Source organism: Abramis brama, assembly GCF_963993115.1.
Source record: "Abramis brama genome assembly, chromosome: 19".
NCBI lineage: Eukaryota > Metazoa > Chordata > Actinopteri > Cypriniformes > Leuciscidae > Abramis > Abramis brama.
The window spans coordinates 8,362,115-8,375,280 of record NC_139981.1 but is presented as its reverse complement, the minus strand read 5'-3'; the positions used below and the strand labels follow the sequence as shown (position 1 = coordinate 8,375,280).

Below are 13,166 nucleotides of genomic sequence, written 5' to 3'. Positions count from 1 at the left end.
ATATTTTTTTTTATTTATTTTTTTTTTTTTTATTAAAAGGATTTCTATATTTTATCCACTCAATAGTCTACAATATAATAGCCATATAAACGTAGCGTAATTATAATAATAAAACATAGTGGGATATTCAGTGATATTGGCTGTGCAATATGATTGGAACTGACCAGTGAACTAAATCCATAAGTGTCAAGACAAATACAGCAACAAGCAAAGAGGCATTGACAGAGAGTCAAGAAATGATGATGAGAAGAATTATTATTAATATTTCAGTAAAGTTCATTAAATCTATTCTGTTGTTAGTGTGGTCTTTAAACTTATGAACTGTGTATGGACTGACAAAGGTGTTACATGAGGAAGCAATTTGACAACAATGCAGTAAATATTTTAGGTGCATCAAAAAGCGTGCTCGTTAAGATACCAGCAGACAAGCTAATCCAGCACAAATTAGTGCATAAAAGGTCACCAAAATGAAGTATTTGAACCTCATAATTAAATACAAAAGGAGGAGAAAAACTGCAAAAAGGTCCACTTTTTGAAAAAAAGAACCCCCCCTTTCAATAGGCTGGCTACGGACCTGTGACTAATACGTTTTGCATAACTATACCTCATAAAAGTTCTTTTCAGTTAAGTGAATAGAACTTACCTTACTGATGCAGTGATTGAAGTGATCTTATTTGAATTTTAACAAGATAATGATTATCATTCTAAACACAGAACCTGCTCTGTGGATATTTTTTGTTCTCAGAATTTGGAAGCCTTTAATAAATCATTTTCTCAAAAACACACTGGGATTGTGTTGTCAGTAGTTGTCAGACGCTTTCGAAGCTCTGCTTAATTGAGCTTCGAAGCATTTATGAATCTTTTGTTCCGAATCAGTGATTCGGAGCTTGTTTTAAACTCACCAAGGCACTTGATTTCAGAATATACGCCATACGGTTTAAATTTAAAACATTGTACTTTAATGAAAACATTTGCAATTGATTTGTAAAGTGTTATACATGTTTGGGGTGAGCTATCGTTGCATTTACGCCGTTTTGACCAGCAGGTGCAGCTAGCCTGCTGTGTTTCGAGGAAATCGAGCTTCGTTTCGTTCTTCACTTGCTTAGTTGTCAGTCATGTGAATGAATCAACCATAAATGACTAGATTTTCTGGAAATGGATTTTGTAGCGCTGCTTGATGGCACTTCGCCTTGTCTTGTTATCCTACTAGAAAATTAAATGCAAGTCTGTGAGTGAATATTCACTCAGTGAATATAGTAAATTGATAGTCGCCGAAAGCACTTCTGATACAAAAGTTAAAACATATTTTCTTAGCACATATGAACATTTAAAGTTAACACAATCCCAAAGTTAAAAGCTTTTTCATTTCTATATCGGGAAACGTGCGGTGTGCACTTTTTTTGTCTAAAAAAAATATAAATCATTAAACATGGATTTAATTTATTCAGAGAAGGAACCGGAAATACGTAGTCTGTTGTATCCGCACACATCCGCATGACTCTAGTGGTTGTATTAATGGATGTTTAAGCAGTATCTGCACACATTGCAAGACAACCTGGATCGCATATCCAGTGCCTGTCCCCCCACTGCAGGAGGGTGAGTTTGGAAGAGTCTCAAAACGGAGCCGCCAGAATCATTCGTGCAACAATGAGCTCGGAGCAGCCGAGCGACAATGAGGAACCCGAAGAGCCGCGCGCTGATGTGCTGCGCAAGGAGGATGAGGAGGACAGCGATGAAGACAGGGGCTCCACGAGACCATCATCACCCCAAGCGGGCCGTGAGAGTGTTGAAAAGCAGGGCAGCTCGAGGCTCGAGTTGGCCGCAGACGGCGGGACGGGCTCGGGATGCAGGGGCTCGAGCGACTCTCTGTTCTCGTGGATTTGCAACAGGACAATCCGCAGGGGGCCGTTCGTAGACCCCGCGCGGGATCATTTCCGTACAATGACACGGCTTTATAAGTCCATGAGCCCGGCTACGGATTCGGTGAACCTTACTACACAAACTCACGGGGCTGTCTTCAACTTGGAGTATTCCCCGGACGGGTAAGCGCAGAGTCTGTGTTGCCCTTGTCATGAGTCCCGTAACGTACTCACTCCAGTTATGAGTGTTTGTTCAATTATGTGCACTTATGACTAAACATTAAAAAGATGCCTTCATTGTTAAATCAATCGTATGTTATCATATGTGCTGGAATACATGGCCTTGAGCAATTTTAGTGTTTTATTTTTATTTTTGGTATTGTGAGGTAACATTTTACATTTTCAAGTTACTTGATACCATTAAGTAACAGTCAAGTCATTTTTAATGTATACAAATGAAAAGAAATTTAGTTTTTGAACTAAATGTTCAAATGCTGATTGATTTAGTTATGACAACTAATATAAGGCCTGGTTTCACAGACAGGGCTTAGATTAAGCCAGGATCAGGCCTTAGTTCAGTTAGGACATTTAGTAGCTTTTGTAAACATGCTTTAGAAAAAAACATTACTGGTGTGAATCTTGAGACGAAACAATGGCACTGATATATTTTAAGATATGTCAGTGCAAGTTGCTTTCAGCTCAAATATGCATTTAGAATGGTAGATTTCTATATTTATTTACGTGGGGAAATTAAAATGTCTGGCTAGAAAAGTGTGCAAGGGAAAATTTGATAGAGAAACTGTGTGAATAATTATGAATAATTAAATATATTGAAATAAAAAAAAAGAATTAGATTAAAAAATAGATATTAGACAATTAGAAATTTTCAGTGTAAAGAATGTTGTCTGTTTAAAAATTAATGCAATGCTATGCAGATCACAATCGCTATCTATTCTGTATATTGAATTTATAATGTAAGCACAACGTTTTTTTATTATAAGGTATATGTGGTACAGTAAAGTTCCGCTAATTGACTTATTTATGTTTTTTTTTTTTCTAGGTCCGTTTTGACGGTTGCTTGTGAGCAGACAGAGGTGCTTTTGTTTGACCCTGTTTCTTCCAGACATATTAAAACACTGGTGGAGGCTCATGAGGACTGTGTAAATAACATCAGGTACATGTTCACACATCATATAACCGATTGCAGTGTGTGGGAACCTCAGTTATGTGAGCGAAAGCCCTTTTTAATAACTGCAGTTTATAATGTAAGAACTAATTCAAAACCATTTGCATGCAGAACACTAGGATTTGCAAAATGCAAAATATTATTTTTCCATCTTTTACACACACACACACACACACACACGCATACATATATATGTATGTATATATACACACTATACTGTCTAGTACCATCATAAAGTTCATAAGGGTGACCGCCATGTTGTCTGTGTACAAAATTGTTTGGTTGATGTTGTGTACTATTCAGGTTTCTTGACAACCGGCTGTTTGCGACCTGCTCTGATGACACCACCATTGCATTGTGGGATTTGCGGAAACTCAACTCGAAGGTGTGCACGTTGCATGGCCACGCCAGCTGGGTCAAGAACATTGAGTATGATACACACACCCGCCTGCTTGTGACGTCAGGGTTTGACGGAAATGTCATCACCTGGGATACCAACAGGTACGTGTACTAATATGTGGTTAGAGGTGTTTCCTAGCTGTTTCCTGTGTTTTCACACTTGACAGGTTTGTTTCAACGGACTCTGGTGCGACTGCTCTGTTAGTGCGGTTCATTTCAATAAGTGTGAACGCTGCCATCCGAAACCCTGGTACACACCTAACAAGCAGTTAGGTGGTCTCGTCGGTCTACTTCAAAACAAACTCTGTTGCGGTTTGAACGCATTATGGACAGAAGACATCTAAAAGAAAAACAGGACGTGATTTCACAAGATGCGACCCCAAAAGAGCAGAATGCTTAGCGATACCTGGTTCTTCTTGTCAAAAGAGCTATGTTGCCCAGTTCAGTACAGGCGTCAAAACTATTGTCTTTGCTGCAGATTTTAATTTGACACTGTTTTTAATCCTTTGCACATTTTACAAGCTCTTTGTGAGTTTTCAGCTGATAAAAATACCATGATATGAACGCACATACAAGTAACACATTTAGCCTAGCACACAACACTGTTTTGGATGTTTGGTAAGTTCCGTAATAAAATATGTCATAAAAGCTGTCCAAATCAGGTTGCTACCTTATCCTTATTTTGTACCTATACCTTATTTTTTTTGTGTCTTTAGATTCAGAGTTAAAAATGGTAGTGTGAACACTAAGTGAACCAGGGCTAAATGTATAATTTTTTGTTTTGGTCTGGACCAAGAGAACCGAACTACAAGTGTGAACACGCACCCTAAGATTGTGTGTGTTTCCTAGCCATCTTAATTAGGATTGCATGTATAAGTATGTGCGTCATTGTACTTTGTGTGCATTTAGGTTCACAGAAGATGGCTGTCCACACAAGAAGTTTTTCCACACACGCTATCTAATGCGGATGCGTCTGACTCCAGACTGCAGTAAGATGTTGATCTCCACATCCTCTGGTTACCTGCTCATCTTACATGACCTTGACCTCACACAGAGCCTTGAGGTCGGGAGCTACCGCATCCTACGGGCCCGTAGGGCTCCGCTCAGCACAGGTACATGCATAAAGCATAAACAAATAAGGTATATGTGAGTTGGGAATGAAGAATCCAGAGATCTGAAATCAGGAGATAGGGAGGCGACATGGAAATGGATTAGTATTCAAAGGTTCATATTTGCTACAGGCAGGGTTGGGCAAAATTCAGAATTGTAAGAATTGTCTTCCTTTCAGTTCATGAGTTGGAATTTAAACAGAATTTTAATTGATATTTACTGTACTGCGTTTTAGAGATATTCAGCCCAAAATCATTTAAACAAGGGATTTCATTAATCCAACACCATTAATACTAATAGTTTCTTAGCTGTTTTATTTAAGGTTTCCATGTTGTAGAATTCTTTGTTGTTTTGCTCCATTAAGATAAACTTAAGATAATCATCTTAAGGATCATTTTGGAAATGCTTTTCCGCCGGTCCATTAAACTAAAGTGAATTTATTAAATATAATGAAATGTATGTAAATGTCAAATATGTCAGGGTTAATGCCCGACGAGGTGTCCATTGTCAGGTATTAATCATTGTCCATTAATACCTGACAATGGACACCTCAAAGGGCATTAACCTGCTTATACCATGGTCACTTGCCAAATAACACTTTTTTAAAACATTAGTTTATATTTTAATTAGTTTTACAATCGAAATCTAAAGTTTTTACAAACAATAACTTGGTTTCCCTGGTTACTCCTGATGGTTTATTTACTAGGTGTCCTCTATCACTTTTTAATGGACACCCTGCAGCCAATCAGAATCGAGTATTCACCCAGACCATGGTATAATAATTATCAATACGCTGATTTCACGCAGCCGTTATTTTGAAATCGAAAGCGAGGCTCCGGTGGGAAGAAAACCGGAAGTGTCCCCTTTAATCACAGGAGAGTCGTGAATGCGATGGCGTATTGTTGTGTTTAATGATGTTGTCAATTCTAAAACTGTACATACATTTCTTTCATACTTTAGACTATATACAGTGAAATTCATTTATAAATAAAATATTTTTTTTATATAATTCAGAAAGTAAAAAAAGAAGCAGGAATGAACTATATACATATCCTATATTGGATATTAACATCCAATAGTGTAAATCGCGGCAGCAGCTTGAGGTTGGTAGTCCAAAGGCATTGTTGTTTATCTTTACTTCCGGGGTTTTTCCCACCGGAGCCTCACTTTCGGTTTCAAAATGGCGGCTGCGTGAAATCAGCGTATAACATAACAAACTCATAACAATAACACACACTACCGTTCAAAAGTTTGAGGTTGGTAAGATGTTTTTGAAAGAAGTCTCTTATGCTCACCAAAGCTGCATTTATTTAAAAAAAAAAGTAAAAACAGAGGTATTACAATTTGAAAGAACTGTTTTCTATTTTAATATATTTTAAAATGTAATTTATTCCTGTGATCGAAGCTAAATTTTCAGCATAATTTCTCCAGTCTTAAGTGTCACATGATCCTTCAGAAATCACTCTAATATGCTGATTTGGTGCTCAAGAAACATTTCTTATTATTATCAGTGTTGAAAGTTGTGCTGATTAATATTTTTGTTGAAATGCTTTTTTTCTTTAATGAATAGAAGAACGTTCAAAAGAACAGCATTTACTTGAAATAGAAATAGTATAGATGTCTTTGTCACTTCTGATCAATTTATTGTTCAATTTATTATTATTTTCTTTTTTTAAATCTGATCCCAAATTTTTTAACGGGTGTGTATGTTCATGGGTCATTCATAAAATATTAAGAAATATTAGTTTTAATATTAAGTATTATTGAAAACTGCAGTTGTATAAATGTAATATTTATAAAATAATTTTGGATTACATTTTAATTTATTCTTTTTTAATTCTACTTCCTTAAATTAAAATGATTTTGTTTGCTACCTCAGGAACTGAACTGGAATTTAAAGACATAATTCAGATCTGAATGGTGCATGACAGTGAACTGTACAGGTGAAATATATGGCGAATCTTATGCCAGCAGCCATTTCACCCTGTAGCCCAAGACTGGTTGCCCATTGAAGCTGAGCAGGGCTGAGCCTGGTCAGTACCTGGATGGGAGTCTCTTTCTGGGAAAACTAGGTTGATGCTGGAAGAGATGTTAGTGAGGACAGCAGGGGATACTCACCCTGTGGTCTGTATGGGTCCTAACGCCCCAGTATAGTGATGGGGACACTATACTGTCAAAGAGCACCGTGCTTTAGATGAGACGTTAAACCGAGGTCCTGACTCTCTGTGGTCATTAAAAATCCCAGGATGTCCTTCGTAATAGAGTAGGGGTTTAACCCCGGCATCCTGGCCAAATTTGCCTATTGGCCACTTCCTATCATCTTGGCCTCTTAATCATCACCATATTGGTTATACTGATTGGCTTCATCACTCTGTCTCCTCTCCACCAATAAGCTGGTGTGTGGTGGGCGTTATGGTGCAGTATGTCTGCCGTCTAATCATCCAGATGGATGCTGCACATTGGTGGTGGTTGATGAGATTTCCCCTTCCATATATAAGGCGCTTTGAGTGTCGAGAAAAGCGCTATATAAATGTAACAAACAAATTATTATTGTGCCTATTATTATTATTATTATTATTATTATTATTATCATCTCCTCTTTCTTTCAGAAGGTTCATCAGCAGGTTCCAGGTCAGGTGGTTCTCGTCACACCATTGACAGCAAAACCCATCCACACAGAGAGGGTAAAGCTTTAGAATGATTTATGAAGTTTGTACATATAAGTAGTTTGGTCTTGTTGTTGTTTTTATGATTGTACACTTTTCTTTTAACCAACTACTGGTTTTACTACAGTTTTTTATTTATTTTACTCCTGTGTTCACATTTTGCCTTTGGCCAGGTTTGTCACCCAGAAACAGTCTTGAGGTTTTAACCCCAGAGATCCCGGGTGAGAGGGACCGTGGGAACTGCATCACCTCATTGCAACTGCATCCTAAGGGCTGGGCCACACTGTTACGCTGCTCCAGCAACATGGACGACCAGGAGGTCAGTGATGGAACCTAAACCAAGTGTGGAACGTACAGTCTGACAGCAGAATTAATTTCAACTCATTTCTGTTTATTTTTATGTTTCTCAGTGGACGTGTGTGTACGAGTTTCAAGAGGGAGCTCCACCTCGACCACCAGTGTCTCCACGCTGCTCTCTGCGTCTCACGCACTACATCGAGGAGGCTAACGTCGGCCGCGGCTACATTAAAGAGCTGTGCTTCAGTCCTGACGGCCGCCTCATTTGCTCGCCGTACGGTTACGGCGTGCGTTTGCTGGCGTTCGATGAGCACTGCGCTGAGCTGACGGACTGCATGCCTGTGAGGACGGCTCTGCTGCGGGAGGTCCGCTCCATCTACTCTCACAGCGACGTGGTGCTCACCTCAAAGTTCTCACCCACTCACTGTCAGTTTGCATCAGGCTGCCTTAGCGGACGTGTAGCTCTTTATCAACCACACTTTTAACACATACACTGATCGCTGAACTATATCCTGCAAATGGCAGAAGCTTTTGATGTCGATGGTGGACGATGGGAGAAAGAAACTACCTTAAATGGAGTATTTTTGTGTGTGTGTGTGTGTGTGTGTGTGTGTGTGTGTGTGTGTGTGTGTGTGTGTGTGTGTGTGTGTGTGTGTGTGTGTGTGTGTGTGTGTGAGGTCGTGAGGTCACGCTGCATGTGAATGACCTTGTACGTTTTTGTCATTTTTAGATGTAATTGTTCTTTACACTGTGTAAACTCTGAACTTATCAGTCTGTGCGAGAATGAAAGTAAAGAGCATTAGTTTTTCTCCGTGATGGAGGGAGTCACATGAGCGTTAGAGAATTGTGGAATGTTTTTTGTTTGCTCATCCATGCAGCACTGCAGTAAATGCTTAAGCCAATCATTTTTATGAAACTTTACACAGTTTAAGGCAATTTTTGCATTTTGCCAAACATTTTAGACTTTGACAATGCCATATTCATTTTCAGAAACGTTTTTTTCTGAAAGCAAGTCACTTTTACTAATTGTTTGTATTTACTTTTGGACTGCTTGTCCTTAACACTAACTGAGGTCTGAGTTGTAGATTGTCAATGCAGTATATGTACCATGTACGTGTGACTACTAGGATGAATATGACTTCTGTCAATGGTTGATTTTGAAGTCTTCTGATTTCATATGCTTCTGGATTCTACATGGACAATCAGCAGTTATGAAATGTTCTGATGCTCATGATGTGTATCAGTGAGAGCTTTGTACTCTGGTCATAAAAACAATGGGATAGAGCAGTTTCGATGCAGGTTTAGCTGATGGATGGGTGTTTTATATGGCTGGACATGATGAGATTAGCCTTCTCAAGACTACATAGAGGACACAATCTGAATGTTCATCTTTTCTGGGACTATTATTAGTGGTTCCTCCTCCTCCTTAGCAGTTATTTAAATAGTGACTGTTTAAAAAAAATGTTTTAAAAGCAGAGTAACAGTAAAAGTTACCATAACTTTATTCATCCTTGATTCTCATTTGATTCACTCTATTTATGTTGACAATGACATTACTAAGGATGCAGTGCTACAAATATATTAAATAAAGAAAGTTTTTCATAGCTTGTGTTTGGCTTTCAGGAAGAAAAAGGTTGTAAACAAAAGAGCTGTTTGAGATTTTTAAAGGAACTAAAACTTGTATTAGCATTCCTTAGACTGATGGAGTACATAGTGAATATGTATTGGCGTCTGGCTCGCCTAAACAGATCAGGGATCACACTCCTTTTAAGTCAAGAGTTGCATTAGGGGGGGGAAAAGCCAACTTGTGTGGGCTGAATTTTTGTGAAACTTTGGAGTAGATCATACATTTATTAGTTTCATATACCCCAGAGGGTTTTATGCTACCGTTCAAAAGTTTGGGGTCTGTACGTTTTTTGTAATGTGAAAGAGTCTCTTCTGCTCACCAAGCCTGCATTTATTTAATCAAAACTACAGTAAAACAGTAATATTGTGAAATATTATTACAATTTAAAATAACTGTTTTATATCTCAATACATTTTCAAATGTAATTTATTCCTGTGACAGCAAAGCTGAATTTTCAGCATCATTACTCCAGACTTCAGTGTCACATGATCCTTCAGAAATCATTCTAATATGCTGATTTGGTGCTCTAGAAACATTTCTTATTATCATCAGTGTTGAAAATAGTTGTGCTGCTTAATATTTTTGTGTAAACCGTGTTTTTTTTTTCAGGATTCTTTAATGGATAGAAAGTTTAAAGAACATTTATTTGAAACTAATTTTGCAACATTATTTACAAATGTCTTTACTGTCACGTTTGATCAATTTAATACATTCTTGCTGTGTATCATAAAAGTGTACATTTCTTTCAAAAAAATCTTGCTGACCCCAAACTTTTGAACAGTAGTGTAAATAACTAGTTGAAAGTAGAGGTGTGGAAAATAAACTGGTTTGAAGTGTGTAACCCACATTAAAAGTAATGTAAAAATCTTAAAAATGACCAAGCATAAATGCAACATTTTGAATCAAGATATCCAACTCGCACACTGGTTTCCCTTTCTTCTTCATGAACTTCATTACACATTTCCATGTGTAATTGAAAGAAATGCTCTGCTTGACACCCAGAGTGATACTGTGTTTGTCGATCAAGAGCTGAGCAACAAGCTATAAGCTGTCTTCTGTCCCGACCCGTGAGACTGAAGTTGACAACCATGACCTCAAAGGATGCTGTCATGCAGAGTGAAACGGTGTTAGGTCCCAAAGTAAGAGGCTACAGCTCCCCCGCTGTCCTCAACCTGCCCCCTGCCTATACTAAGGACTCCACTGCAGTGAACCGTACTCACATTACTACTTGTGACACAGCATGACACTGGAAGCATCTCTCTACAATAGTGGACGAAAATTAATTAAAAGTAATTAACGAGTATCCTAAATGTTTAATTGAAACATTAATGTCATGGTAGTTGCAGCCCTGGCTGAAGTTTTTACCTCGGAGGTTAGGAAACCAAGTCTTGAGTTTTCTCTTAAAGTCAGCCTTCTCTTCTTCACTTGGTTTAGATTCAGATACTGGTGAAATGAAAAATAATAATTAAGATACAATTGGTGGAAATAATAATCTAAAAGAAAACTTATCTTTTGTTGTGTTGGACCTGGCTGATGTTCTTACCTTCAATGCCAGGAAACCAGGTCTGGAGCTTCCTTCTGAACTCAGCCTTCTCTTCTTCAATGTGTTTAAAGTCAGCTACTAGTGAATTAACTAGTGTGCTTCCTCTTGGGACACAGTGGGCACTGATGCTTCCACTGAGGATGAGGCAGGTACAAGTGTTTCCTCTAGGGACATGCTGGGCAATGGTAAACAAATATTCAAGATTAAGAGAGAACAAATGTGTACTTTCAAGATCTGATAACAGGAAAAAAACATGTCTTTTTCAGTGTCTATATTTGCAGCCCTGGCTAAACTTCTTGCCTTCAAAGACAGGAAACCAGATCTGGAGCTTTCTCTTGGGACGAGGTGGGCACAGGTGCTTCCTCTGAGGATGTGGTGTGCTCTGGTGCTTTCTCTGGGGAGGCGGTGGGCACGGGTAATAATATTTTTCTGTATTTTTGATCAAATAAATGCAGGCTTGATGCGCATAAGAGACTTCTTTTAAAAAAACATAAAAATAATAATGTGTCCAAATTTTTGAACAGTAGTAGTAGTAGGCTACTGTACTATTCTACTATTGCTGCATAATTATCAAAAATGTTAATGTCCTTTCACGTCACCATTTCGCGTGTTTATTGTCCACCTACACTTCACACAATAGGCCTGTAGGTGGCGCCTGGGTTTGATCAAATGGTAAACGGTGTAGCCTATCAAAATTCATTGACAAGTAAAAAGTGACTTTTACTACTTCCCATTAATGCGACTTTTGTGCAGTGCTTTGTAAGTAGCATCCATTGTTTAAACGACGCAGATTCAGATCGCTTCATAAATGTAAATTCGTCTGTCCATCTAATTTTCAAACGATTTATGAATGACTGGGAAATTACCGCTCCACTTCACATTGTCCAATGCAATTTGAACTTGTTGCGCCAGATAAAGATTGGTCGGTGAATTATACATGACAAACAGGCTTCATTGAATTATGTAATATTTTAAAATATGTGATATGTGGATTTTTAATTGAATCGACACTTTTATTATTGGAAAAAGAAAACGTTTAAAAATTGTTTGGTCATTCCTTCCTGCCGTCGAGCCACATAGGCCTAACTATTTGGCTCGGAGCATCGGTTCCCGGGCAGAATGTGGAAAACATGTTTACACTAATGCATTTTCATTTTAAAACGCATAAGTTAACTTTTGGTACGCCTGCCGTCCACACACACTACTCTGGAGTTTTAGATCCTCATCCGAAGAAAGACACACAACTTGACGCAATCAATAGCAACGCGTGGCCGACCTCAGATTGACAGAAACGTAAAAATAAACGTGAATTTAGACTACTTTAGTTTTTTACACATTGTCATGTTAATTATAATCAAATGCATTTTGTTTTATTGACCAGGGGATCGAGCTGAATTAAAATGCATATTCAATGTTTGTAAAGTTATTCAGTTTTAGTTGAATAAAACATGCGTCATAGTTTTATGTCACGGCGGCATGGCAGTGTTTTGATCTTAGTTTAGACCATTATGGCGTCACAATAACTATGACGTCATAAAGCGCGTTCGGTTGCTATAATAGACTGCAGACAAAATCGCATTTTGTAGGGAGTCGTCGAGTGATTGCAAGTAAGTCAAGTTTATACTCTTCATCTGGATGTTTCTTTTAATCAATTTTTATATGCTGAAATGTATGTAATTGCATATCAATGTTTGGTTATAATCATAATTAAGCCTATAGGCCAGTTGTAATTATTATTATTATTATTATATAATTGTATAATTAACCATTAAACAGGCAAGAGTGGAAAATAAGCAAACAATCATTTCATGTCATTTTTTGTATCATCTAGACTTAAGTAAAACATATCCAAAAGAATTTGTGAAATATTTTATATATTTTTGTGACTCCCAGTTCACGTTGCTTGATTAGGTTAAGGACCAAGTCATTAATCTGTTAACTGTTACTGGCCTATCTGATCTAATGTTGACAAATTATATATCATTCGAAAGCTTATGAACTCAAGATTCAGCCTGTGAAAACGGTGTTTTGAAATCGGGCCATAAAAATGGTACTTTAACCCCTTAACTCTCACCCCCCTTTTTGAGAATGGACATTAAAATGCACTATTCAAACTTAAATGGTTGTAATTCAAGAATGCTTTTGGTTATAGACCTAAGTTTGGTCTTGTTTAAAAAAAAAAAAAGTTATGGAAGTTTAAATTTACAGTAAATCAAGTAGGGCCTACTTAATAATCTTCTATATAAAATATATATTTTACAAAATATTTTTTACTCTAAAATTAATATAAAATCAAAGCCATATATCTAACCAAGTTGTGTTCCAAATTTGAAGTTGATATCACAAAACTTGAAGTTCCCATTTGATTTTGTTTAGGCGTAACATTAATACCAGAAATAGCCACCGGGTGACATACATTCCATTGAATTTAATTGTATGCATTCTGCCATAACAAATTAATAAATTTCTGTCCAAATAT

At 37.5% G+C, this 13,166-nt stretch overlaps 1 protein-coding gene and 1 long non-coding RNA gene across 5 annotated transcripts; one reads left to right on the top strand and one right to left on the bottom strand.

The window, feature by feature from the left end:
* The first annotated feature begins 1,372 nt into the window (after nt 1–1,372).
* On the top strand, nt 1,373–9,121 carry wdr32 (WD repeat domain 32). 4 transcript variants are annotated; one of them, XR_014603507.1, is made up of 8 exons: nt 1,373–2,042; nt 2,920–3,033; nt 3,349–3,546; nt 4,354–4,556; nt 7,164–7,238; nt 7,394–7,539; nt 7,631–8,149; nt 8,195–9,121. XR_014603507.1 is itself a non-coding variant. In XM_084092411.1 (7 exons), exons 1-7 carry the CDS (start codon nt 1,648–1,650, stop codon nt 8,000–8,002), a joined length of 1,503 nt encoding a protein of 500 aa, XP_083948537.1. In that variant the 5' UTR covers nt 1,454–1,647; the 3' UTR covers nt 8,003–9,121. The 4 variants fall into 4 exon arrangements, 2 of the variants coding, with proteins under 2 accessions (XP_083948537.1, XP_083948538.1); XR_014603508.1 differs by having other exon boundaries at nt 1,453–2,042; nt 7,631–8,145; XM_084092411.1 differs by having other exon boundaries at nt 1,454–2,042; nt 7,631–9,121.
* A 1,154-nt stretch (nt 9,122–10,275) lies between these two features.
* On the bottom strand, nt 10,276–10,784 carry LOC311069354. Its single transcript, XR_014603509.1, has 3 exons — nt 10,688–10,784; nt 10,510–10,587; nt 10,276–10,404 (listed from the first exon to the last, which is right to left on the bottom strand). It is a non-coding gene; the product is annotated as an uncharacterized lncRNA (long non-coding RNA).
* Nucleotides 10,785–13,166: the final 2,382 nt, after the last annotated feature.